This window comes from Antechinus flavipes, chromosome 5 (assembly GCF_016432865.1).
Source record: "Antechinus flavipes isolate AdamAnt ecotype Samford, QLD, Australia chromosome 5, AdamAnt_v2, whole genome shotgun sequence".
Lineage (NCBI taxonomy): Eukaryota > Metazoa > Chordata > Mammalia > Dasyuromorphia > Dasyuridae > Antechinus > Antechinus flavipes.
The window spans coordinates 22,722,731-22,749,859 of NC_067402.1; the positions used below are offsets into that span (position 1 = coordinate 22,722,731).

The following is a 27,129-nucleotide window of genomic DNA, read 5'->3' on the forward strand; positions in this document are numbered from 1 at the left end:
GAGATATTATTTTCTTTTGAGGTATCAAGAAGAATTTTCTTTTTTGCTTTTAGGCAGAGAGGCAGTATGGTATCTGGCCTCTGCCATGCTTGTTGGGTAATTCTGGGCAAGTCGTTCAAGGTCTGTTTAATGTACCAGTGAAAGTGCCCATCTTCATTGACAACAAATATCTTCAAAAATTTCTCATTTAAGTAAAATCCCAGGTCCATCCTCTTTCCTTTTTCCCTTGGTAGTTAGTTACCTCATACACAGAAACTTCACCTCTTCCTCATTTTTTTTTTTCTGGTGGAAAGGTGGGAGAAGCACTGGAGGCCATTCAATAACTACTTGACAGAATTTCTGAATTTCAACTTTTCCATCTAATCCTCCATAGCCAGAAATAACCTTGGCAATTTATTTTTAGTGTGAATGGGATTTGTGTAAAACTATCTATTTCCAAACGTCATAATCCCTATGTTGAAACATGTGACAATTTCCCTAACCCAAGCTAAGATGATCATGCTTTCCTTCTTTCGTTCATTATTTGGTTTTTGTTTTACATTTTCTTTAATAGTGTCTTTTATTAGCTATGGATACAAATAGTTCCTTTTCTTTTTCTAGATCTTCCAACAACTGTTTAGTTTCTTCCTCTCTATCACAGCTTAAAAATATCCTCAAAGAAATGAAACTAAGCTACAATATAATTCCCATTATCCTAGCATCTCCAATGGCTCCAAACCAATAACCTTTAGTGATTAAGGAGATTCAGAAGGACATATCTGTCCCAGAAAAGCCAGTTCTTCTTCTTTTACTAACCCCTGTTTACCTCGAACAAATTTACCTCTCTCTGTCTCAGTTCCCTCCACTGTAAAATCAGGGACATAGGGGAATACATCATACCTCTAAAACCCTCTTTAGCTGTAAGTGTGTGATTCTATGGTCTTTCTTGGGCCTCAGTTTCTATGTCTGAAAATTATGATCTCTAAGGCTCCTTATGGCCCTAAATCTATGATTTTATAATCCTCAATTCCACAATGGGGAACAATTCCTCAGTCCTCTGATCCCCACTCCCTTCGCGTGTGTGCGCCCATGCATACACACGTAGAGACTCCCAAGAGAGCTGTGCACAAACAACAAAAGGCTCTGGTTTTGTTTTCATTTTTTATTGAAAGCTTCATCAAAGAAAACAGAAGTTTAAACCTAACATCCACTGATCTACAGAAAGCCCAAGGAGTGGGGGGAATGGTAGCTAGTTGGACTGTGGTACAAATGGAAAAAAATAAAGTAAGAAATTTAAAAAAAAATAAGAAAGAAAAAAGAAAACCTGAAACACCTTAGCATTACAGAACTTTCCATGACAATCAGAGACAGCAGGACAAAAATGCTCTTTGATAAATAAGGTTCATAAATGAATGGCATTCAGAGGTTCAATGGTCTAGGATTTGGTTACCATGAGGTCTGCAAAGATTCTTTAAAGAAGCCTTGTCTCATTCTAATAGAAATGAAATTTTCATCAATACATCACGAGGGTTTTTTGTTTGTTCTTAGCTTTGCGGTTCCAATTATATCCATGGATTTGCTCATACACCGAGGACTGTTGTTCTGTTTTAATGGTTTTTCCCCCTCCCATTTAAATGGGGATAAATTTTCTAAGTGCCTCCATGATGCTTAGGAACTAGCTCATTTTTGCAAAGAATTAGAATGAAAATAGTTTATGCTGTGAAACAAAGCACCTTTAACGATATTCTTTTACCAGGGAGCTGAGTAATGTCCAACTCTAAAAATGAAAAATAAAAATTGGACATTATGTCCATTTGGAAGTATTGTTCAGATCTACCAGAATATAGAAACCATCCTGCCTTCATACAAGAAAGGAGAATCATTCGAAGCACAGAGATTAAATATGTCCTTCTTAGAGATTTAAAAATTTAAGGTGGATTTGCCCAACAGTAGACGTTCTGTTCTCTGATGAGTAAATTAATTCATCTTTGGCCTGGTAAAAAGTATAGAGATGTCAAAGAAATCACAACAGTGAAGGAAGCCAAATCAACGTTTATGCTTTTAGCACCTTTTCCCCCTCCCATTTATCATCTTCAAAGACTGGTTAACTCTTCACAAACTGTAGTAAATGGGGAACAAGAAGGGTTGGGTAATCCAAATCCACAGATAAACCCATTATACCTCATTGTAACCAAATCAACCTAAAAGTTATCAGATGATTTTATGAGTAGTAAATTGGACTGATTTGATTTTTACCTCCTTTCTGTTTCATCATTCACCATTCCCTGGAGGTAGTACAATGAACAGCACAGTCGCCCAAGTGGACGGAAGGAACTGAGGATGAATGGATTCCTTTGTAAAATCAGAAATCATGGCAGTAAGCCTCAGCAGTGAATGTGATCAATGTCTGGGCAGACCAGGGTGGACTAGCTGATATGGGAAATGGTGGTGGGTCATAAAGGTGATGGTTTCTGGAGGGCTCAAAATGGCTCCCTCCTATCTTTTATCACTGCTGCATGCTGAATTAGGAGTGATAGTGAATCAAAGGGCATTGTTGACATTATCCAATCTTGGCAGTGGCATTTATGTATAAGCATCAAGTTAAAACAAAAGAAATCATTAATCTGATTGAAAGGGGGTGGGTGCACTAAGTGGAGGCTCATGAACACTCACTGGGCTTGGTGGTAGACTTTAGCACTCTCATTGCACAAAGTACCATGAACAATAAATCAACCACTGAAACCATCCCTGACCAAGAGCTTGATAATAGGATTGATTTTATGTTAAGGAAAATTTCGAGATTGACCGAAACCCAAGTCTTTTCCAAAATCATATTTGATGTCGCCATCAAGAGAGATTGATTCTTTACTTTTAATTTCAACACAGTCTGGATGCAGGACAGACAACTGGGAGGACAGGGGCAATGCAATGAGTCTGTGAAAATTTTCTCAACCAGTTCCTCCTTTAATATTCAGTAAGAACTTGCCAGCCCAACTGAGTTTAACAGATACATACTGAACTCGGCAACTATGAAATAAGAACCTAAATTTCATCCTTTCCTGCCGTAGACAACATAATATAGGTCAAATACTATGACATATTAAAAATAGGCTTTATTACAATGGAGGCTTCCTCAAATGGGTGGTATATCGGTACATACATACATAAATAATCTCCTTTCATTTGATTTTTACTCGTATAAAAACCATTTAACACTTAAATGCATTAAGATTTTCTTTTTCCTGAATAGCTCTCCTTTTCTGCACTGTTTCACACACCCACTTTAGAATGGATTTTTAAAAAACATATATCTAGCTTTGTTTGGTTAGCCATTTAATCTGTTCCAATGAGTCTCTATAAGTTATTGAAAAACCACACAGATGGTATAGCCTAGGTGTCCAAATTGAATCAAGTTTCCCTGAAATCCACATTTCATCAAATGGGGGCTACTCAAAATGGGTCACTATTTTTTATATTCCTACGAGAATTTTGGCAAGAATTTTAATAAAGACTGGCACCAATATTCTAAACAAACAGAATCTAGCCAATGGATCAAAAAGACACCAGCAAATTTAGAATCAGACTGGCTGGAAATCCTTTGAGTTAACTAGCATATTCATATTTTAAATATAATCAGGAGTTCCAAGAGTTGAAAGGCAGCCTCTGTTACCAGGACTCATTTGCATATTCAGTTCCCTTATAATCCTTCTGTGATCACATACATGTTTCCTTTAGAAGACATGAGGAGTTATTTAGAAGCTCCCAGTTATATATATTTTTCCCTCTGACAGCCTCTCATCTTGGTGAAAAGAAAATATTCATTTGTTTTCCACTGACTGTTGACTACAATTTGGATGTGACAAAAAAATTTATGGAATATATTTATTGATTTTAGTTCTGATATTTTAAGGTCAGGCCCTCTTGCCCTGAAGACTTTATGGAAGTCTATCAGTCAATTAGGAATCTCCCGGCATCAATAGGTAAGGCTAATTGGACAATTAAAATAGTAGGCCAAATGCAAAGATCTAAGACCCTGGTTTTGATTTTAGACAATCATGATCTTAAAGATCTAGGATATTGGTTTTGTTTTTAGACAAGTGTGATCTTAAAAAAATTTACTCTCTCTCTCAACTACAGTTTATTACTGTATCAGGGTTCCTTCTATTTACCACTATTTCCAAGCAAACATGGCAGAGCTGATTTGCTTGTGTTTATTTTTCTCTCTCCAACAGGGCTTGTGCTAGGAACCTGCTAGTGCTTACCTGTGTATACTGCTATTTTTCAGACTTGGTTTGACACTTGAGAAAATTCACAGGTCAGAAGACAGAGAAGGGTGAAATAACTCATGTACAGAGAAGAAATATTTTCTCTTTCCTTTTTGGTATGAGATGAGATCTTTGACAATGTGGCACAGGTTAAACAATTTGAACACAAAATACATGGCAGTGGTTAAAACATTTGGTGGGGTGATTTCATTTTGTCCCCATTTGGCTTAAAAAAAAAACCCATCAAAATTATTTTACTTTTGTTACTGGGGAAAGCAAAACCAAGCCAACTCTTCCCTCCCCCCCAAAAAAAAAAAAAAAAAAAAAACTTCTAAAGATATAAATTAAACAGCAGGGTTTCGAATAGAAATAGGAAGTGATCTCAGCATATTCATCAGCCACATGGTAGCTACCTTGGAGCCTCATTGTCCAGAGCGAATGAGACTTTTCTTTGTGTCACATCAGGATTTATAAGGAAATAGAACAAAATAATATTGTTTTCTATTCAACTCAATTATTCTCAGGGGGAATCCATAATTATCCAAGAAGTTTTAGAGAATGGGAAGAAGAAAATAAACGGGGTTGGTTTGAAGGATTCTTTGTGGTTCTCTGTGGGCAGCTCTATGATGATAAAACTCAAGTTGGTGCCATCTACAAAACACTAAAAACAAAAACAAAACAAAACCCCAGTGGGAAGGCAATAAATTAGTGGAAATCTAAAGGTTTCCCTCTAGTTCCTAAACCCAGGGGGATATTATATGATTGTAGAGACCAATAAGCAGTGGGTTCTTCTCTCTGGGAATGGGTGTTGAATTGACCTATAGCAGCCAATTATTCAAAATCGAAAATTAAAATGAAAATCTAGAGAAGCACCCTTACTTGAAATCATCTTTGCTTGGGTTTAAAGGCATTTCTTTCATGAGAACTTTAGATCAATTTCAGAACCACAGCTTTTATTTAAGTGGATTTCATTGGGAGAAGATTGACTTCTTTTCCTTTTTAATTAATACTGTTGTCTTTTTTTCACAGTAGCTATACAAAATGAATTCATTACCTCATTCCTTTGACTCAGTAACTTATTTTTATCTTCTAGCCCCTCTACCAATTCTTTGATCCCAGTGCCTCATTCAGAAAACAGTACTACTATCAAATCCTTCTCAATTAACAAAATTTTACTGCCCTGGATTTCACGTAAAACATTGCAAATTTCCCAAGAATGTCTTAAAGAACAGTTGTATCTCAGCTAATGAAACTGCATTCACTTTTGGACCAAATTGGGCATCCACCAACTCCTTTGGCTTAGCTGATCTCCAGGACTGGGTCCTTTTGGTTTTTGTTTTCTTAAATCATACTAATTCTTGATTGTCAACCAGCATATTAAGAGCTTACCCAGAATTCCATTAGGAAAAAAACAAACCCTTATTTTTAATATTCCTACCTGCCCAGGAGAGTTAAATTGAGAAAAAATGTCCAATTTTCCTCTTTACTTTCTGGCAACCATAGCCTTCAAAGATGCAATGAAAAAAATAAAAAGGGAAGCAAGCAGGCCTCCCCTTTCCCTCAATTTCAGAATCAAAGTTGCTATCCATGCTGGACGAGGTGAGTAGATGAACCAAAGCGGTGACAGAATTCAGAAGGAAGACTTTCTTTACAAAGACAATGAGACATTCTTTAAGGAGACCACCTACCATTCCACAGACTTTTTTTGGGGAGGGGGGAAGGGAATAGGTGACAGTTTCAAATGTTTTTTTTTGTTTGTTTGTTTGTTTTTTTCTTTTTTTTTTAAGTTTTTTTAGTTTTTGTTTTTCCCCCAGAAGTGTTTATAGTCCAACATGCACAGAAAGAAGATTCAGCCTTTCAGGCAAATGCCTCCCAATAGAGGTGGCCCCCCACTATGGATTGCGTTGTACAAGAGCATAGGTGAAAAGCTCGACGAAATGAAAGCCTTTTCAATTACATTAGTTGGTGCTTGGATTTTGTACTGCTCTGATTCTCAGCTGAACCCAATAGATCTGGGCTTCCTAAGCCCAACTAATGTGCAATTTTCTTGATAAATTTTGCAGTATGTAAAACACCAGTGGAATATAGGTTAAACAAACATGAAAATAAGAACTGGTCCGGCCATGTAGGTCAAATAAAGATTTTTTTTTTTTTTTTTTAAGAAGAGGAAAAAAAGAAAAAAACACAAAAGAAAACCTCTATCTTCTGGACTGCGTTAGGATGTCACTTCATCTTTGGTATAAAATAGGCCATCCATAGGCTGCATTTGATCACAACTAGGAAAGACTACAGAAATTGTCAACAATTTCTTCTATCTATTGCTTTTTTTGCACTTTTTTTGACCATAAGCTCCTATCTACTTAAGTTTTTTTTTTTTCATTTTTTTTTTTATTTTAATGCTCTTAAGCTAGGTTTTGCAATGTGACAAGCAAAGCTGACTAAAAACTTCTTAACGCTCATAAAAAAGACTGCAGGTAAAAAGCACGAGGGCTTTTGTCAGCGATCACGCCTTGGAAATAAAAAAAAAGAAAATCTGCATCCTGCCCCCCCCAAACCCCGTATCATTTCGAATGCAGCCATTTGATTGAACCAATGTCAATAACTTTACTGTCAGTCACTTTTCCTTTCTAGAATGATTCCTGTCAACACTTAAGACAAAGTTCATGAAAAGTCCCAGCATTTTTTTTCTAATCCTTGCAGTTGCCACGGTTCCTTTATCAACAAATTTTCTTCAAACGAAGAAAAACATTTTCTTTTCAACTGTACAGTTTATTTTTTTCACCCTAAAAACTCAGAGTCTATTAAACTTCTGCACCAGTTGAAGCTGGCTCAAAGCAGTCGTTTCAAATTTCCTTCTCCGTTTTTTTTTTTTGTTTGTTTGTTTGTTTGTTTGTTTGTTTTTTGTTTTTTGTTTTTTTTTTGTTTGTTTTTTGTTTTGTTTTTTGTTGTTGTTGTTGTTGTTTGTTTTTCTAACAAGACGTGGACAGCTTGCCTGGAGAGCCTCTGACGTCCTTAAAATTAAGGCAATTAAGATTCAAGATAAACCTTACCTAAACATTTCTAAGAAAAAAAAATAAAAAATTAAACAAATGCACTAGAGTTAAAGAAGGGAAAAAAAGAGAAAGTAGCTTAATTATTGAGGAAGACAAGGTTTTCATCTCAGCTCGCTCCCTCTTAACATCATCAGATTTGATGTTTTTTTGTTTTTGTTTTTTAAAAAAAAATCTATCTACACCTTCAGGTAAATTCTGAATCCGAATGTTCATCCAGATGAAATGTCAACCCCCAGTGTTTGTGTTTTTTTTTCCCCCTCTGGGTTTTTTCTTTAATTAAAAAAAATTATAGCAAAAATAAAACTGTCAGACTACATGACGGAACCTTTTGCACAGCACATAAAAACACTTGGGTTTTTTTTTTTTTTTTTCATTGGGTAAAGTAGAAAATGAAAAAAAAAAGCATTCGGTTGACGCCTGTGCAAACTGGAAGCCAACTCCTTGTTCAATGAAGTTTCTCCATTCAAGGCAAAGTTTTCAGATCGACATTCTTCAGTCCTGTTTATTGTCTGTGAAAACAATTAAATTAGTCACTAAGTCAAAACAATTGGAAGAAATACCTAGTTTTTTTTTTTTGTTTTGTTTTGTTTTGTTTGTTTGTTTGTTTGTTTGTTTCTACCTGGTTCCTTTTAAAGAGGAGCCAAGTTAAACCAATTTTGGAAGCATTTAATTATAATATTTTTTTTAATTTAAATTTTATTTTTTTAAACATGGTTAGATGCCACAGATGCCACAGAGCAGGTGATAATGCCTTAATTGTATATGTGTTGTAAAAACCCTAAGGTCTCTTCCATCCTCAAGGGGATTGCTAATCTCCTTTCCTTTCATATAACATTTCTGGAGGCATTTAAATAAGAATTTTAACATTAGTTGGCTACCCAGGAATATTCTGCTTATCAGAAAAGATTACATTAGGGAATAGTTAAGCCTTAGCTCTTGGGTATATACTTTCAAAGGCATAAATTTAGTACTTATAAGCAGATACTTGTGTCAGCCACCCAATTCAGGACAGATCTGGGCACATAGTAGGTGCTTAATTAAGTTTTGTTAGCAGATGGAATGTGGTCTACTCTATGGAAATGACAGGCAGGTAAAACAAATTTTCCTAATAATATGATTGCCTTCACAATGACTAAATCCATCATCTAAGTTCAGGAAGGGTGTCAAAACAGGATGCTCTTCTTGCCTAGAGAGGACATTCTGAGACTAAAGGAATACCCTCAGCCCCTAGTTAATATGTCCTCTGATGGAGCTAATTTATCTTTTCTATAACCTTCCCTTTGAATTTATATTCTTCCTTCCTTAACATAAAGGGAAAAATGAAACCAGCTATTTTTTTTTTCTGGGATGGGTTCTGGAAGGATTTCAAGTCTGAAAGTTTCCTTTGCCCAAAACTGACACACACACACACACACAAATTGGTTCCAATCACGTTGCTTACCTCTTTGGTGATAGTCCACAAATGATACCCTCTGTGAATCAGCTTGGGTGGACTTTTCTGCCTCTCTTTTTTTTTTTTTTTGGGGGGGGGGAGGGAAATCTCCTGTTCCCCTCCTACTCAGGGGCCTAGAGCTATTTACTCATCAGAGTTTAGATTGGGAACATGAGTTGCTAATATATCTATTCCAAGCCTGACTTTTTGTGAGTCTAATTGTGATTTAAGAGTGGCTATTATCACTTTCATCTGTAGCTCAAGTTTAGGATAAATATAAGGGGAGAAGTATATTTGCTTCTGTTTAGAACTTTTGTTAGATTTGGTTTTCAGGGGTCTTTGAAGTATCTGTAAACCATTTTTGGATGATATATACACTCACACTCCCATGGCAAGATCATCCAAAGGATCACAGCTTCATAATTCCTTAATAGCTCAATTTTATTTTGAATTTCTATCCCTAGGACCTAGGTTCAGTGCCTTGATATGAAAAAAAAATCTTGCATTATGATTCTACGAGTATAATAATTAATAACAACAGTAATATTTATATAACACTTTATGTATTACAAAGCATTATTTGATTTTCACAGCAACCCCGGGGGATAGGTGCTCTCATTATGCCCATTTTATAGGTGAAGAAACTGAGTCTGAGAAAGATTACATGATTTCCCCATGGTCACACAGCTAGTAAATATAGCAGATTCTCTTGACTTCAACACTATTTTAGTGTCATCCAGTTGCTTCGGTTGACTTTTTCCTTTATTATCTTTTATTTCTACCAGTTGATATGTGGCCAAGTGCCTTATGGGAGCTCAAAAAAAAATAAAATCCCTATTTCCATAACAGCATCAAAGAGAGTAGAAATGTCACTATTGTTATTTATTAGAAGCAGCAGCAGCAGCACTACTACCACCACCATATCACCATCATCCTTATTAATAAAACATGACAAAGCATATATTATGTGTACACACACACACACACACACACTCACACACACACACACTAGATCCATGGATGCTCACAATAACCCCATGATAGCTACTTTCCATATTTACCTCATTATTCAACACCCCCTGTTGCCTGCAGGTTCACATCATACTTTGCTAAGAAATCTCTAACTGTGGGAGCAAATCAGATATTTTTAGGGATGTTATTGTGTGCTAAACAAAAATTGGCAGAAGCCCCATATATTAACTTAATAGCAGTCCAGTAAATGTGTTTTTTTTTTCCTCTTACTCAATGATCCACAATGACTCAGAAGACACTGATTTCCCCAGCACATTAGGTGCACTGTTTTCTGTACAATGCATATTTATGAACAAGGTTGGAGCTTCTTTCAGATTTTATAACCTGCCACAAATCTTTGCAATAATCCTTTCCCATCGCTTTATGTTGAAAAGGGCCTCCTTGCTACATGGCAACAAATGTGTGGAACTAAGTGGTGGAGGTTTCATTTACACGGTTCCTTCCTGCCATTTTAAGTGGGGAGGAAAGGTGGTTAGATATTTAACCGAGCTGAAGCTATTCTTGTCCCAACTCTGTCCATTCTGCCTGTGAAATTGCTTATTTGCATAATGCAAGTAGCTTGAATTGATGTGAGGAAGGAAAAGGGGACATCTGTACATTCAAAATTAGTAGCATCCAAACATGTAGCATCCAAAGCCTTTCAAACGCTCTTCTCTGGGATACATGGGTGGATGTAGGAGTGACTCTGCCAGAAGAGGGCTAGCCTTGGCACATCCTCCCAAGCTGGCACGGGCTGTTTTATTCTTCTTCCATCTTCTCCAGTAGCAGTATGTTGTAATGGATGGAATAGGGGGAACGTGAGTTCAATCATGCTCTGCATCTGGGGCAGTCATGTTTCCTTTGTTTTCCAGGTGACTCTAAGATTCAAAGCTAAGTCTCTGAGCTACAGAAGAGGGGCTGCTTCTGCACTGGTAGAGGGAATTTCCTTTTGGGGAGGCCCCTTCATTGAAGAAATCACAAAGAAGGCCAGAGGGAGGGGAAAAAAGCAGCTAATTGCTTCCAGAAGGGTTTTAATCAGTGATTTCCTGGAATTGCAAAATAGCTGAGGAAGAACTGGGGATTCGCAGAACCAATATCTCAAAATGAGGCCAAAATAGGGAGCCAGGTGTGGGCTCTCTCCCATACACAAAAGTCAATAGGTTACTTTTCATTTCTTGGTGATGTCTCCAGTAATAGTTTAGAAAAAAGTTCAGGAAGAGTATTAAAACAAAGGATGCACTCCTTGCCTAGAGAGGACAGTCTGAGACCGAAGGAATGAATTCAGCCATTAACTAATATATCCTTTGATGGAGCTAACTTATCTTTTCTATAATCTTCACTTTGAATTTATGTTCTTCCTTCTTTACAAGAAAGGGAAAAATGAAAGCAGCTATTTTTTTCTAGGATGGGTTTCTAATCATGTTGCTTACCTCGTCGGTGATATTCCAGAGATGATTACCTTCCATGAACTGAAAATTAACTTAGGGGGACCTTTCTGCCTCTCTCTCTCTCTCTCTCTCTCTCTCTCTCTTCTCTCTCTCTCTCTCTCTTGGATCTCCTGTTCCCCTTCTAGTCAGTGGCCTAGAGCACTTTGTTCAGATAGACCAGGGGTTAGAAATAGATCAGGATAACGCATTTCAAGATCTGTTTTAAACTTTAATTTCAAAGAAAGAGCACCATTGCCAGGAGGCTCTGGTATGTGTCATCCTTCAGAAATGTCCCAGGGGGCATCCGCTGGCACACTGCAAGATCTTCCCAGTACATCCTGTGCAGGGTGCACAGTGGCCAAATAGAACCTCCTCTGAAATCAGAACACCAGCTCTGCAACCTGGTACATATTAAAAGACTGGGATGAAGCTATCCTTTCCACAGTGAAAATTCAGCATCTACTAACTGGTTCTCTTCACAGCAAAAGAGAATTAGCTTACATGGGCCATCTGTGTTGGCAAACTTTCATAGCTACTTGTAATCTGTAGATAAAGGGTTAAAGTGATGGGACCCAGGCCTCTCTCTTGATTATACTTAGATCAATAAATCCCTCAGGAATAAAACTCTATTTTCTTTTGTCTTTTTTAGAATAAAATTTTCTGAGTAGTTTTTGTTTTTATATCGTCTTAATTTTATTGTGTTCATTTAGTCTAGAGCCATCTCATACAACAAAGAATGTTTCAAAACTACAATTTCTTTTAAAAAATAAACAATCTTTGTTTGAGCATAGAGGGAATTGGAGGAAGATCTTAACTCTTCAACAATGGATGGTATTGCTGAAGGCTGAGGACAAGGCAATAATGAATCGATTATATCATGAGGTCTCCCTAGTTTCTAGATCTGGGTAACTAATAATAGAGGATCATAGAATCTCAGAGCCGGAAAGGACCCTGAGAGCCATTTAGCCCAACCCATAACTGAACTAATGTTACCTCTGTCATGTACCCAAGAAGTGATCATCCATTCTTTGCCAGAAACTCTCCAATGAGGGGAAACTTATCACTTTCACCTACCTCTCAAGGGTGTCATGAAAATGAAATAAGACAATGTTTTAGAGGAAGGTCAATGGTGAGTACAATGGAGAGAATGAGCTGGATCTGGAGTTAGAGAGGCTTGAGTTCAATTATTACTTCAGATGCTCACTAATCATGTCTCTGTATAAGTCACAAAAGCCTATCAGTCTCAGTTTCTTCATCTGTAAAATGGTGGTGACGATAATCATAAGACCTACCTCCTAAAGTGGTTATAAGGATGAATGAGAAAACTTTTAGAGGCATCTAGGTGACAGAATATAGAACTTGGAGTTAGAAAGACTTGAGTTCAAATGGCCAAATCACTACATCTTGTAAAGGGTGGGAACTGTGTATGATTGATTTAATCTTACAAGAAGGCGTTAACTCAGTGGAATTGATAATACAATGGTTATCTAGTTTAGCATGTGAGTCCTCTAGTTCAGTATGATTGATTTAATCCTACAACAAGGTGTTAACTCAGTAGAATTAAGATGATTCTCTAGTTTACATGTTTGTCCCCAGTTTATATACTCTATTACAATTACATCATTACAGTATTCTTAATACAAACCAATCATTATATCACTAGGGAACCATTATTTGTTGTAAGATTAAATCAATCATACTGAGTTCCTGCCCTTTATGACATGGATCTCACTGTATCCTTACTATAACCAATTCAGATCTTCCAAACTCCACATCCAACTCTATTTGAACGCAGCTCTTTCTAACTCCAAGTTCGATATTCTACCATCTAGATGCATTCAAAAGTTCTTTCTCCATTTATCACAGGAGTCCTTAACCTGGAATCCATGAAGTTACACGTGCTTCTAAAATGGTGGTAAGTATATTTTAACAGTTGATTTCCTTTGTAATCACCTGCATTTTATTTATTTCTCATCTGGGCAATTTTTAAAAACTTTTATTAGTCATAGTTTTCATTGGTACAGTGAATAAAGGGGCTAGATTTGGAGTCAAGTCCTGCATTTTATCCTAACATTTACTAGATATGTGACCAGGGACAACACCCTTAATTTCTCTGACCTTTTTTTTTTTTCTCTCATCTGTAAAATGGGAATAATACCTCTTATCCCTATGGTATAAAGCCATGGTGAGAATAAGGCAAGATATGCCCATGTTTTCTGAGATGGGAAAACACCAGCCCTCCTCCCCTCACTACTCACTTAGACTGTTGGTAGGAATATGCAGGCGTATGTTCACTGGACGTTTCCACCGCTATCTGCTGTTGTTGGGCACTGGCTTCCTGTGATGAAGGTGCAACTGTTTGGGGAGAGGTATCAGCAACAACACCCTAGAGGAGCAAACACAAAGGTTTCACAGGTTTTAACCATGATAACAGGGGGTTTAACCCACCTCCAGGATCCCACAATCTTGGAATATGAAGCTCCTTCTGCTCTTTGGTCAAAGTAGTCGAGTCCTTCTATGATCAACAGCAGGAACTAACAGAGAACAGCTAAGCAGCAAAAAATCCAGGTGAGTATCTGATCCAGGAGCACTGGAATTCATACCAGCTGGGCCCTTCACCCAGAAACCCTCTCTCCTTGGCAGAATGGCAAGCTACCCCTTCTGAATGTTGAAACACTTAAGGGCTATCTGCCTTGAACAAGAGATTAAGGATCATAAGTTCAGGAAGAACTCATGTCAGCCAGTATTCTGGGCTCTTTTCACATTTTACTGTTTTAGATGGTAGAATCACATGAAAAACTCTGGATGTTCCACTTTAATGCACTGAATGAAGGTTTTCTTTTTAAAAATGGACACAAATAACTTTTCCCCTTCATCTAAATTATTTTAATGTTTTTTCCACATCTTCTGGAGGCTTCAGCAATTATTTACATTTATTTTCTGTTTGTAAAATATGTGCACATATTTTTATATACATACCATATACACATTCACACACATACACATAAATATATGTGTGTATGTGTATATATCCATGTTTCCATGCATATATGTAGATCCAGGCATATCTGTGTGTTCTCTTTGGATATATAGATATACAGACAGAGACATGGATAATTAATCAGTAGAGAGATAGATAAATAGATAGATGGATGGATAGATGGGTGAATGATGAAGAGATAGATCAATAGGTGATAGGTAGCTGGTAGGTATATAGATACATAGATATGTAGATAGACAAATGGACAGATGGATGGATGGATGCATGGATAAACAGACAGACAGACAGATAGATAGACAGACAGACAGATAGACGGATAGACAAACAGATGAATGGACAGACCTAGGCCTTGATCTGCAATTTCATTAGTTTAGGGATCTAATGATGTGAAATTCCTTCCAAGGTAAGTAGACAGGGACTCCTCTGCAATTCATTTTTAAGGAGATTCATAGGGGAGTGAGATTAAATGGTTTGTATAGGCTTTACAATTGTTATGTGTTCAAGATGGGATTTGAATCCATTTTTTCCAGTCTTCAAGGCAGGCTCTTCAATCATCACACTATAATGTCTTTTATGATACATATAACAAAAGCCTAAGCTTATATAGATTTACATATATTCAATGCAGCAATACATAATGCATGTCTATATATCTATGTATATTATATATATATATATACACACACACACACATAGTTATATGATCAAAAAAAGTCCATGCATATACACATATGCTGTATCTCTAATCCCTCTCCTTTTTCTTGCCCCTCTGGATCACTGCAGCCTTCTTTAATCCAGATGAATTTCATGTGTCTTTTCATGTGTCCTCCCTGGGGCTGGCTGATAACATGGATGTCTCTCCATGAAGTCCTGGGAGAGATGTTGCCTACTGAGCTAATAGTGACCCAGCAGAGGGAGCCCCTGATCCCCTCTTTGACAAGCCTAGAGTCCCATGTAAACTGGACTGGAAGATTTGTCCTTGCTCACACAAGTGTGAAAAACATTTGTTTTTAGAACATCCTTCCATGGCACTAGGCTGTCCATGTGCTCATTCTCTCTCTGGACACGTATGTAAGTGCACATTCTCATGGAGAAGATGCCTGTTGGTCCCCCTCTGAAAGCACAGCTGAAGCCCCCCTTTCCTCTATGCCAGGAGGTGCCTACACCGGCTATGGAGATCGTGTCCTGGGACTGATTACATAAGCCATACTTGGAAGTTTATCTTATACTGTGTCCATGCACAGAAAGGAATAGTACAGGCTTGTCCTTGTGGAAAGAATGCAGCATTGGAGGTTGGAGGATCTTCCTTTGAATCCTATATCTGTTACCACCCATGTGACCCTGGACCTGTGACTTCATTTCTCGGGCCTTAGTCTGCTCATCTGAAAAATCAGGGAGCTGAACTAGATGGCTTCTAAGTCCCTTCCAACTTGAGAACTGGCCTTAACTTTCTAATCCTTCCCAAATCTCAGTCTATGATCCTTTTGTAAAAGTCTGCAATCTTGTCTTCAGGCAAAGGTGCAGATAGATAAGTGATGAAGATCTTTTAACTTGTGTGGGTTTGTTTAGCTTTGGATATTCGGTTTTTGGAGAATCTTCTCATCCTCTGTGTTTTCTTGACAAGGGAAAACAGCCCATTCAAGTACATCTCTCATCCAAGTCAGAAAAATTTGACCACTAAACTTGCTTCCCAACCTTTCCTGCTCCTTTCTCCAATACTAAGTCAATCTCATTTGTTAAAAGGGCTCATCAGTGCTCCTCTCAAAGTCATGAGTGTTTTAGACTTAGGTATTAGTACCTACCCTTGGGTGCTAGCACTTACTTGGCTTCCACAAAAATAGAAGCCTGGCTGAAGGAAAAGAATTTCAACTTTAGGGTCATTATGATAAAAAGGTAACAGGAAGGGGGAAATGGTAGCAGTAGGAAAAGGAGAGGTAGAAGCAGAGGGAACACAAAGGGCTCAGTCTTCAAGCCAATTAAGCAAGTCTGGAACGCTTTGTTTCTGCATTTCTGCCTTTCTGAATACCCAGTATCATCAGAACTTGGCTCAAGAACCACTTAGGAAATCTTTATTAACTCCCTGGATGCTATAGTTCTCTGCAAAACATTTTAATTATAAATATTCAATATTTACTTATATGTGTATATAATATGCCCACCTCTTTCAGGGCAGGAATTATTTCTTTCTTCTTTTTTTGTCTTTTTAACTCTATAGTCCAGCATAATGTCTGGTACATTCTTAATAAATGCATATTAATAAACACCTAAACTCCACATTTTGTCTTGAGGGTCTATTAAGATAAAAGCATGATTTTAGATCATCATTTTTCATTTTTCTAACCAACAGCTTTATCCCTTTTGTCTCCTCCATTTACCTATCTATGAATTTACTTATGCATCTACATCTGTATCTATCTATACTACCATCTATATAGCTGCCTATAACTCTATTTCCCTTTTTCTTTTTCTGTCTTACCTTTCCTTTCTCTCTCCCTTCATTCCTTCCTTCTTCCTTCCCTTTCTTCTTTCCATCCTTCCTTCTATCCTTCCCTCCTTCCTTCCTTTCTCCCTTCATTCCTTCATTCTTCCCTTTCTCCCTCCCTCCCTCCCTCCTTTCCTTCCTTTCTTCCTTCTCTCTGTACAGAAATAAACACATGCACCTCTGTCTTTCTTCATGAACCCAGAAATACACAGCCATCTCTATTCAGAGGTAATGACCAGTGTCACCACATGCTAGGATTGCTATTGCTGTGAGCCATCAGAAGAAGCCAGTTATTGCATTGAGCTGACTCAGACTAAAATGGGGAAGAAAAAAAAAAAGAGACAGAGGCTTTCTGAAGGATGACCAAGCCATCAGCACCCTTTCTTATGCAAAGACAAGGGGAGGGATTCGTCTGTCTCCTTTGCCCAAAGTAACAACTCAAAGCTCAATCCCTGGTAGAAGCCAACAGTTTTATTGCCTGATGGGTGAATATTCAAAGCTTTTAGGTGATGGGGGCATGGAGATTATGCTTCCAGGGCTCCTTCTCCCTCCCACAAAGAAGAAAAAAAAGACAACCCCTCCCCCAAACTAAGTGACACCAAACCTTCACTAAGACCGTTGACTTGATCATGTTATTTCACACACAAAGCAAACCCATGGCCACGTTGAGGATGGTAAGCCTGACTTCTCATGACAAAAGTCATTGCCAACATTAGCAGCCAAGCTCATCTGCATCCAGTGATTCCTCCTTGTGTTGGGGAATAAGGTTGCATGGCATAGCATTGGGCTGCCAGACATGGTTTTCCCCATCCCCCAAGAAACCTCCCCCAAGTTCTCCCTGGAACAACCAAAGCAAACTTACTTCTATAGGGACGGCTGTTGGAGGCACAGGAGTGTACTGGGGAATGTAGGTCCCTTGCATAGGTGCAGCCGCAGTCATATACTAGAGGGAATCACAGGTAAATCCACGTGAGTATTTTGTATGCAAAGCAGAGAATAAGTCAGACAATGATCTATTACCCGTCAGCCATGGTACAATGTCTTATTAATTTCAGAATCGTATTTTGACAAAGAACAAAGACCCGACAGCACAAGACACCCCCAGTCTAAAGGGGTCCTGCCTGGGAATGTCGGCATCCAAAACAAGAAAGGAGCAGAGCGGTTAATTAAAAACACTTAGAGACAAACCCCAAACACCCACCTCTTTAGATTAGTTGTCATCCCCACAGAAACAAGAGGTTCTACAATAGACCATTAGCCTTTGGAAATATTCTCTTTAAAGGAGACATAGAATTTGTAGCCAACCATTTTGTCAAATAATAATTCAAGTGGCCATTGCTTTACATTTTAGAAAACAGTTCTCTCATAGAGTTCTATTATTGCCATTTTCCAGATGGGTCAAGTCAACAAGCATTTATTATGTGCCCTATGAGGTGCTATGCAATGTGGGAGAAAATGATTTTCTTAAGGATGCAAATCTAAAAAGTATCAGAGCAGAGATTTGAATGGAGGTCTTCGAATCCATTGGTTTTTATTACACTTGGATTGAGAAACTTTTATCAGACCTGACTATCTATGGCATAGGGCTTATCATCAGGAAAACCAGGAATCAAATCCTGCCTCAGATACTTGACCAGGCTAATCACTTAACCTCTGTCTGCCTCAGTTTCTTCAGCTTTAAAATGAGGATCATAATAGTGAGGATCAAAAAAAAAATAATAGTGGACAAGTAAACTTTGCAAATTTTAAAGTGCTATATAATTATTAGCTACTACCTGTTCGTTTCTGGTATTCATCTATTTATTTGATTCCTTTATATTATAAATTCTTGGAAGAAAAGGAAAAATGTTTTGGCCTTTCTTTGTATCTAATGCTCAGTACGGAGGCTGACACACAATAGGCAGTTAATAAATATTTGTTGATTGATTATTCAGTATGGTATGAAAGTATCAGTTTATATTAGGTGACTTGAAAAGAGGATGAAACTTGACCTGCGTTCAAATCTTGTGTCTTAAACGTTAGATGTGTGATCCTGAGCAAGTCATATACTGACCAATAAAATAGGGGTAATAAAAGTACTTACAGCATTGAGCAGTTGTGGGAATTAATAAGATGATGCATATAAAGTGTAATGTATTATGTGAATATGAATTCTAATTTGAGAATGTCAGATGCACTGATTACAATTATTCCTAGTTTTAGCCATTGAACAATCCAATAGACATTTGATTTATTTTGCTCTATTTTCTTCTGTTGTTAAAACTGGTAGCATGTTTCTGAAATTTGACTGACAGGACACCTGCAGGACCAGAATTTATTCATATAAATAAACTTCACAATATATACAAGTTTGTGAGAAGTTTTGTGGAAAGTTACAAGGTCCACCATTATTTATTCAGTTTCGTTTACTGAATGCAAATGTGGATATTACATAAATATGCACTCAGTATCTAAAACACAGTCACAGATCTTGGTTTTATTATCTAAGATGCATACTCAAGAAAGGAAGGCAACTGATCTATGAAGGTTTAAATTTTTAAATTTATTTTTAACGATGGCTAAATATGTAAGCCAAGAATTTCTGCCCTGGATAAAAATAGCCACTAGCCTCCTATGGGGTGCTCAATTTGAGGCTAGGAATAGAAAAATAAATGCCTAAATTAGCTGTTGTTCTTTGTATAGCTGAGCCACATATCTTTGGCCATAGCTCTTATCCCCTTGCCCTGATCCCACCATTCATCCCCTTTGGATCTCACAGAGTAAGTTATTGTGGCAATGCGCCAATTGTCATTATGTATTTAAGTTATGTATGTTGGTGCTTTGTCACCCTAGGACATGGTAAGCATTTTCAGGGGAGAGATTCTATCTCACCTAAACCTAGAACAGTGTTTTGTACACAGTGGGCACATAATAAATGTTTTCTGAAAGAACAAATGCATGAAAAGACTTGGTGAGGGGCCTGCCTGGAATCAGCCACTGAGAAGAGCCCAGAGTGCCGCTCACACCAATGAGGTGTGAGCATGGTATAGTTAGCTCTGGGCTTATATAGATCATCCAGATTTTAAAAAGCAGCCTGTCTGAATGAGGCACATCCCAGATACCCACATCATTTCCTTGAGTGTTCTATCTGCCACTTCTCAAGAGGATTTCAGAGTCATTAACACATGTCTGATTTCCACCTGAGGAAGAGTAGCATAGGTGAGAGAAAGTCAGATTTGGAATCACAGAATCTGGGTTCACATTCTGGTTTGCTTCTTACTCTCTGTGTGACTTTGGGCCAATTGCTTTACCTTTCTGGGTCTCAGTTTCCTCTTTTGTAAAGTGAAGGATATGACCTGGATACAGTCAGGGTCCATTTGAGGTCAGGGTCCATTTCATTCACTTTATTTTTGTCTTTTTTTTTTTTTTTTTGGTATCACTGAACATAATGTCTGACATGTAACTACTACAAATAGATGCTGGCTCATTCACTCTTTCAGGTCTAGGCTCAGGGTGCTTTCTACTATGAAGAAAGAGAAAGAGAAGGGGAGATTAATGGGGAAAGGAGAAAATGGAGTTTAAAATGGTTCTGTCACAATTCAGTGGATGTTTCTATAGCTAATAAGGTGCTTTATTAACATAAATGCATGTTGGGAAGATCTCAAGGTCATAAGATCATAGATGAGAAGGTGAGTTACATGTCATCCAATTTAGATTCCTCTGACAGGGAAGGAAACTGAGCTTCAGGAAGGTAAAGTGGTCTCATTACAGAATCATATACTTGGATGTGGAAGGCAGTTCAGAAGTCATCTAAGTCCGAATAAATGAAGATAAAAGATTCAAAGGAAGGGAATGCTTTCTCAAAGTCACAAGATAGAGACAATGATGGTAAAAATAAGAATAGTTAACATGTATACATCACTTTTAGATTTCAAATCACTTTCAGTATCTCTTTTGATCCTTACTACAATCCTGTAAGGTCGATGCGATTATTATCCCAATTTTAAAGATGAGGAAACTGAGGCAGAGAGAAGCTAAATGACTTGCCTGAGGTCAATTAAGTAGTAAGCACTAGAGGCAAGATTTGAGAAGTCCAGTGGTCTGTTGACTATGCCATTTAGATAGAAAGAGTCAAAGCTGGCATGTGAACCCAAGTTCCCTGAGGGACATTATCCACTGGAAAACAGTGGGTCTCCTACTTCTGAGCTGCATGTTGATGATGATTTCTTTCCCACACGGTGTGTTTGGACTTCACGCCCAGGCTCTCCAGAACTCTTCTAAGAGGCCCACCCTATGTGCTTGTTTTCTACTTCTAGTGCGCTCTGACTCATGGAGCTAATGGGGATATTATGGTTCAGAATGAATTCAGCTCATACTTGGCTCCACACAAATTGACTTGTCTCGTTTCCTCTTTCTGGCTGACTTGTTGAGGCCACATAAGACCCAAAGGACAGAGTTCTGGCCAGGCTGAAGAAGCCTGATTGGAAACAGAAGGATCTCTTTTTTTCAAGGTGCCTGAACACATTATCTAAGGGTAATATCATATAAAGTTTGGGGAACTAGGAGGCCCTCTCTTTGGATAAAATCTCATAATAAACCTGTTAGAGGAGACTCGTAGAAAGACATAGACAAGAAACCCAGATGATGAGACATCATGGATAGATAATTGGTGTGGGGATGTGGGGGTGTCTATAGAGAGATTATTGGAATCTTGGATCTGCCCGGTAATTCCAGTAAAGTCTCACAAGAGGCAGCCTAAAACTAATAGGCAATAAGCTCACCCATGAGTAATTTTAGCTTGCAGCCTTGGGCTGTTCCTCATAAATAATTCCAAACTTTCCCTGAGTATATGATATTTCATCCCTTCAAATGCCCAAAGAAATGGCAGCCAACCTTAATATTGTTGGTAAAAAAGACTATCAATGTTTCAATGCCTATCTACTATCTATCTATCCATCAATCAATCCAGCATCTATCTATCTATCTAACTAATCTATCTGCCTGTCCCATTGATTCACTCATTTATTTATTCATTTGTTTATCTATTAGAAATATTCATTTATTTATTATCAAGAACCACATATATCAAAGAGCTAGGATAGAGATTCTTAACTTTTTTTGTTTGTTTGTTTCAAGGATTCTTTGTCAGGCAAAACCTGTGAACCCCATCTCAGAAGGTTTTTAAATGTGGGGAATAAATATGTGGATTAGAATGGAAGCCAATTAGACCAAAAACAGTTATCTAAATATTAAATATTAAGAAATAAATATCAAAATGGCCCACATTCTTAGATTAAGAACCATTGATTACTAGAAGGATTCTAGAGTTAAAAAGTCTGTTTTCTAAACTCTTTCGGGTTTAGGGAAAAAAATCCTTGAAATTCCTAATCAGAATGATATATTTTCCTTGTGCTGACTTCTTTAACTGATGACCTTCAGGAAACAAATAATGACAGTAGCTTCTTTTTGATAGTTCCGATATGATGTTGAGCATCATAGCTGATTGTGGTTGGTTTGGGGATATGGTCCACCTATTTTTTCATAGTCCAGAAGTTTTCTGAAGCATTATTTTCAGGTTCCCTGAATATACTCCAAATGCCGTCTCATGTTCCAAGAAGTCTAGACATTGAATTGCTAATACAGTTATGTGAGGACAGAAAAAAGGTATATGACTTGAGGTAAATTGTTTTTCTCCAGGTTGACCAATTTTATTTTACTTTTAAAGGAGAAGGGAATTGGAAAAGGAAAGAGAAGGAAAAGTGAGACATGGGAAAAGGAAAATAGGAGACAAAGAAAAATTATCTCTTTGCAAAGTTCTTGATTTGTGCAATGGAAACAATATAAATATAGTAGAGGGAAGAAGGAGGAAAACACAAAGATATTGGGAGAAAAGATATGGAAGAGAGGTTAAACAATATGGAGAAAATAAGGAGTATTAGAGAATTAGGAAGAGGGGGTACAGAGACACAGGGAAGAGAGAGGTCAATGAGAAAAAGAAAGTCTCTGTTTCTTAAAAGAACAAAAAAAAAAAGTAGAATTTGGTATTCAGATAGTTTCTTGATTCACATGTAGTCTATTCCCCTATTCTGTTATGTAAAGGCTTTATGCCCATTACACTCTTTTGAAGACTAATTAATCAAATGACATGATCTTGTCTTAAAAGCAAGGGAAATTGAGATTTGGGGAGTCAGGGGAGACAAGACAAGATTTTCACTAAGAATGCTCAGTTGTTTGCTAAAAGCTAATATGGTAGTGGTGGTAGGCTTCCTGGGAGTGTTCCAAATGAGAGAAAGGAGAATCCTACTCCACTGTGCCCCTGGCTTGCCACCGCAGGAGAATTGTGTTCAGTTGTGGGCATCATGTTTTAGGAAGGCCCTTGAAAAGCAATAAGTGTCATTCACTTGTTTAGAGTCAATAGATTTTTCTTGGTGCTCATCCTTCATGACCTTTCTTCAGCATATGATATTGTTGACTTCTCCTGACCCTTACCACACCTGGATATTCTCACTTCCCTGGATTTTCATGTTATTGTTCACTCCTTTCCTCTCAACCACTGGGCCTCATATTCTCAGGATCTATGGTTGGACGCCCAAGTGTGAATGTATACCAAGATTCTGTGATATACCTTTTCCTTTTCTTTCTCTATTCCCTTTCTCAGTAATTTGTTAAAATCTTATGGGGTCAGCAATTATCTTTTTTTTTTTAACACCATGATCTCTATATTAAGTTTTAGTCTCACCCTACTGAGTGTCATTATTTGAAGCACCAGATACCCTATAGAGAGGTCTCCTAAGCAATTCAAACTCAGTATATCCAAGTCAGTTCATTTTTTTCTGCCAAATCCATCTCTCTTTCAAACTGACCTACTGCTTTTATGGGAAATACTAGCCTTCTAATCACCAGGTTCTGAATCTAGTGGTCATCCTTGGTGACTCACTCTTCCTTACTGCATACATCTGATCAGTTGCTAATTCTTTCTGCTTTAATATCTCCCCTCTCTTCATTGATTATAATTATCCTAGGTTAGTTCTGTCCCTCATAACTTTTGGAGTTCCCCATCAGGATTTGGTTTTGTGAATTTTTCTAGGTCTGTTAGAAGGTATTTGTAGAAGGGAACTCATTGCATTGCTTTCTAAAACTCAACCATTTTAACTTTGTTGATTTTTTTTGGCGAGGGGTAAATTATCTCAATGGATGCTTGATCCTCTGCCTTTAATTCTGTCTCAACAGCAATTCATCCTATACATACCTGAAAACATGATTTTCCTAAAGTGAAGAGCTGACCACATCAATACCCTGCTGAACATACTGTAATGATTCCATATTGTCACTTTTTGGCATTAAAAATCCTTTACAACATAGCTTTTCCTACTTTCCAGACTTAATATACCTGACTCCTCCATACATTGCAATCAAACTGGGAGAGTTTGAAGCACTTTCCTTTCTCCTCTGTTTCTCAAGATCATTAATTTTCTACAAAGGATCCATTCCAATCTCTCTAGCTCCTCCCTATAATACTTTCCTCTCCAAAATGATCTTGCATTTGCATTTTCTAATAATTCTTAACACTATATATCGTTTTTATTCATCAAAATGTGTATATGTTGCTTTCCCCAATATAAGGTATATTCCTTGAAGGTAGTGATTTCATTTTTGAATCTGTATCTCTAGTTCCATTCTTACAGATAAATGGTTTTTAACTGACTTAACTTACAATTCACATTTATATCTATATATCTATTTTTACTATTAAAAGGAAGTAAAATATCTCACTGATGGCTCACTTTTTTTTTCTTTGTGACTTAAGTTAAATATAGGTTGGCCTATAGGTTGACCAGACAAGGAGTCAAGAATCATTGAGCCCTGGATGATGATAGTTGTCATCCATATCCAATGTGTACTTAACATTAGATATAGAGTCAATAAGTCCTATGGGAGAAAGCTGCCTCAGTCATCTAAAAATTGTACAGTTCCCAGAAAATCACTTAAACTCTTGGTGCCTCAGTTTCCTTATATGTAAAATAAAGTTGAATGGTAAGTTCCCTTTAAGTTCTAAATCTATGATCCTATGATCATCTACTATTTGGGTGTCTCTAAGAATGCCAATCAGTCAAAGTCTCCATTTTCTAGTCTGCAAAGTTGGAATAGGTTGATGAAATCAGCATCTACATATTTGTTTCCTAAAAGTGGCCCTGTTTTCATTTCTGTATTTCTCTTTTCCATGTCACCTCATGCTACTACCTCACCCTGTGCTTTTTCTTCTCACTCCTGCTCTTCTGCTGCTGTTTGAAGGGTGCTCATTGTTAAGAATTAAAAAGTATGCTGTAGAAGGGTGAGCTCTCCAGATGGAAAGTACTTCAGAAGGGAAGCAGACAAATAAATAAGATTCTCAGGTCACAATGCATTAAGAAGAGGCAATATTTTTTATTTGTCTTCTGTTTTATTGATTTATCTGAAGAGCTTTCACAGAAACCAGTGATATCTGCTAGAACTTTAAATTACAATTTTCTTAGGGGATAGGCTACTTCCTTCCTCCCTTCCTTCCTTCATCCCTACTTCCCTACCTCCCTTCCTTCCTATCTTCCTTCTTTCCTGCCTAACTTCCTCCTTACCTTCCAGTCTCCATCTTTGGAAAAGAATCAATTGCAGGGGTTTTAATTATGGAGATAACTTAGATGAGCTAAGAGGCCTTCAATTTACCAGAAAACTTTATTATTCCCTAATCTGTGTCCTGTGCCCCACTAAATCAACAAATAAACCCCAAAGCTAACAACAATAAAGAAGGCAAGATTAAAATGTCAAAATTTATATTGAGAGTGAGCTCAGACTCTGGGGTCCCTTGTGTTGTCTATTGCGTTCCCCTACAGAGGGCTTCCTTCCAACATTCTTGACCCCAGATGCCGGGAGCATTCCTGGGAAGCAGACTGTAATCTCAAAGGGGGCAAATGTTGAGGGAACTCTTGAAAATGTTCCTGAAACAGAGATAAAGTTCTGGAAGAGTCCACAGATTTAATCTCCCTCCCAGTCTCCCCTTTTTAAGTCAAGAGAAATTTTGGGAGAGTATGTGGCCTATTCAATCACTTAAACTATTTGTTCTTAGGGATTACACCAAGAGGAAGGAAAGAAGAGGAGAGACAAGAGGGGAGAGAAGGGAGCATGCTAAGTGAGGGGGGAACAAATCCATCCAAAATTGAAACAGCCAATGGTTACATTTAAAGAGTTAACTTTAGAGTTGAAATAATAAAGAGTTAACAATAGAAATGAAACAAAAAGCTAACTGCTCCACTATCATTACAGAAGGTTACAGCTCACATATGCACTCATAACAAAACTGTTCTGTGTGGCTTCAACAGTTAGCTTTGTTGTGTTAGCACTCTGAAGTTTTTGTTTTTTCAATCCAGTGTTGAGACCATTAAATGGAAGGGCTTTATGTGAAAATGAACACATACCATATATGCAGAGCCATAACTAGGGTGGGGTGACTGGTTCTTGGTCCCAGGGCGCTGAAATTTAGAGGGCATGAGCATTTAAAAAAATGAATTTTAAAGACTGTGTCACTTTGAAATTAATTATATTTACATCTTAATAGCAATTATACTTTTAGCAGTACAGATACTAGGCAGCGTGAATAATTAAATAAGGTAGTTCAGCAGATAGAATTTTGGACATGAAGTCAGGAAGATCTGAATTCAAATCCAACCTCAGACACTTCCTTGCTGTGTGACCTTAGGCAAGATCCTTAATCTCAATGTCTACCTCAATTTCCTCATCTATAAAATGGGAATGATAATAGCACCTACCTTCCAAGGTTCTCGTAAGAATCAAATGAGATAATATTTTTAAAGTGTTTTACAAGCTACAAAGACTAAATAAATGCCAGCTCTGATGAAAATGATGATAATGGTAAAGGTCCTGGAAAGTGTGTTTTTGCTCCAGTGGTAGAACACCAAGTAAATCCTTCCCTCCCTCATCACATCTCTCAGTGTAGCATCCTTGAGATAGTCTAGAATACCCATTTCCTGACAATGGGATTATTTTTAGGGTCACAGAATCTCAAGCTAACAGGTAGCTCAGAGACCATCTGGCTATAGGGTCAGAGCTGAGAGCATCTTAGAAAATCAGCCAATCTAATTGTCTTACTTTACACATAAGCAAATTGTGGTTATAGACATAAAATGATTTGTTCAGTGTCACAGAGGTAGTAAGAAATTGAATTTGAATACAGATGCCATGATTTTCAGTCCTTTGCATAGGTCTTCCTGATGAGGCCATTACCCAACTAATTAAAGGGCATGGTTAGTGCTGCTTGCCCAAGGCACCTAAACTGCTAGTTAGAGCTTGGCTTTTCTGATAGAGTTATATAACCATCTCGAATTTGGTCTTTCACAGTGGCAAGGAGAAGACTGTGAGCCACTGAAGGCTATATGCCCATGGGGCGTATACTCTGGCTGGTCTCATTCAAGCTGGAAAGACTCCGAGTCCATTCATCATCCCAAACCA

At 37.6% G+C, this 27,129-nt stretch overlaps 1 protein-coding gene and 1 non-coding gene across 13 annotated transcripts in view; both read right to left on the bottom strand.

Moving 5' to 3' along the window:
* Positions 1–1,126: 1,126 nt before the first annotated feature.
* RBMS3 (RNA binding motif single stranded interacting protein 3) overlaps positions 1,127–27,129 on the bottom strand; it is a 1,470,243-nt gene continuing 1,444,240 nt past the window's right edge. For 5 of the 12 annotated variants that reach the window (XM_052001746.1, XM_052001747.1, XM_052001748.1 and 2 more), the window contains 4 exons: positions 26,079–26,132; positions 17,513–17,593; positions 13,426–13,553; positions 1,127–7,806 (listed from right to left, as the gene is read on the bottom strand). In XM_052001746.1, the coding sequence (XP_051857706.1) occupies positions 7,800–7,806; positions 13,426–13,553; positions 17,513–17,593; positions 26,079–26,132 (270 nt within the window). In that variant the 3' untranslated portion in view covers positions 1,127–7,799. Of the gene's footprint in view, positions 7,807–13,421; positions 13,554–17,512; positions 17,594–26,078; positions 26,133–27,129 lie in introns of those variants that run through there. The other 7 variants (XM_052001758.1, XM_052001749.1, XM_052001757.1 and 4 more) reach the window with 3 other exon arrangements.
* Positions 8,004–8,132, bottom strand: LOC127539516 (U6atac minor spliceosomal RNA). The gene has a single exon (XR_007947951.1). It is a non-coding gene; the product is annotated as a U6atac minor spliceosomal RNA (small nuclear RNA).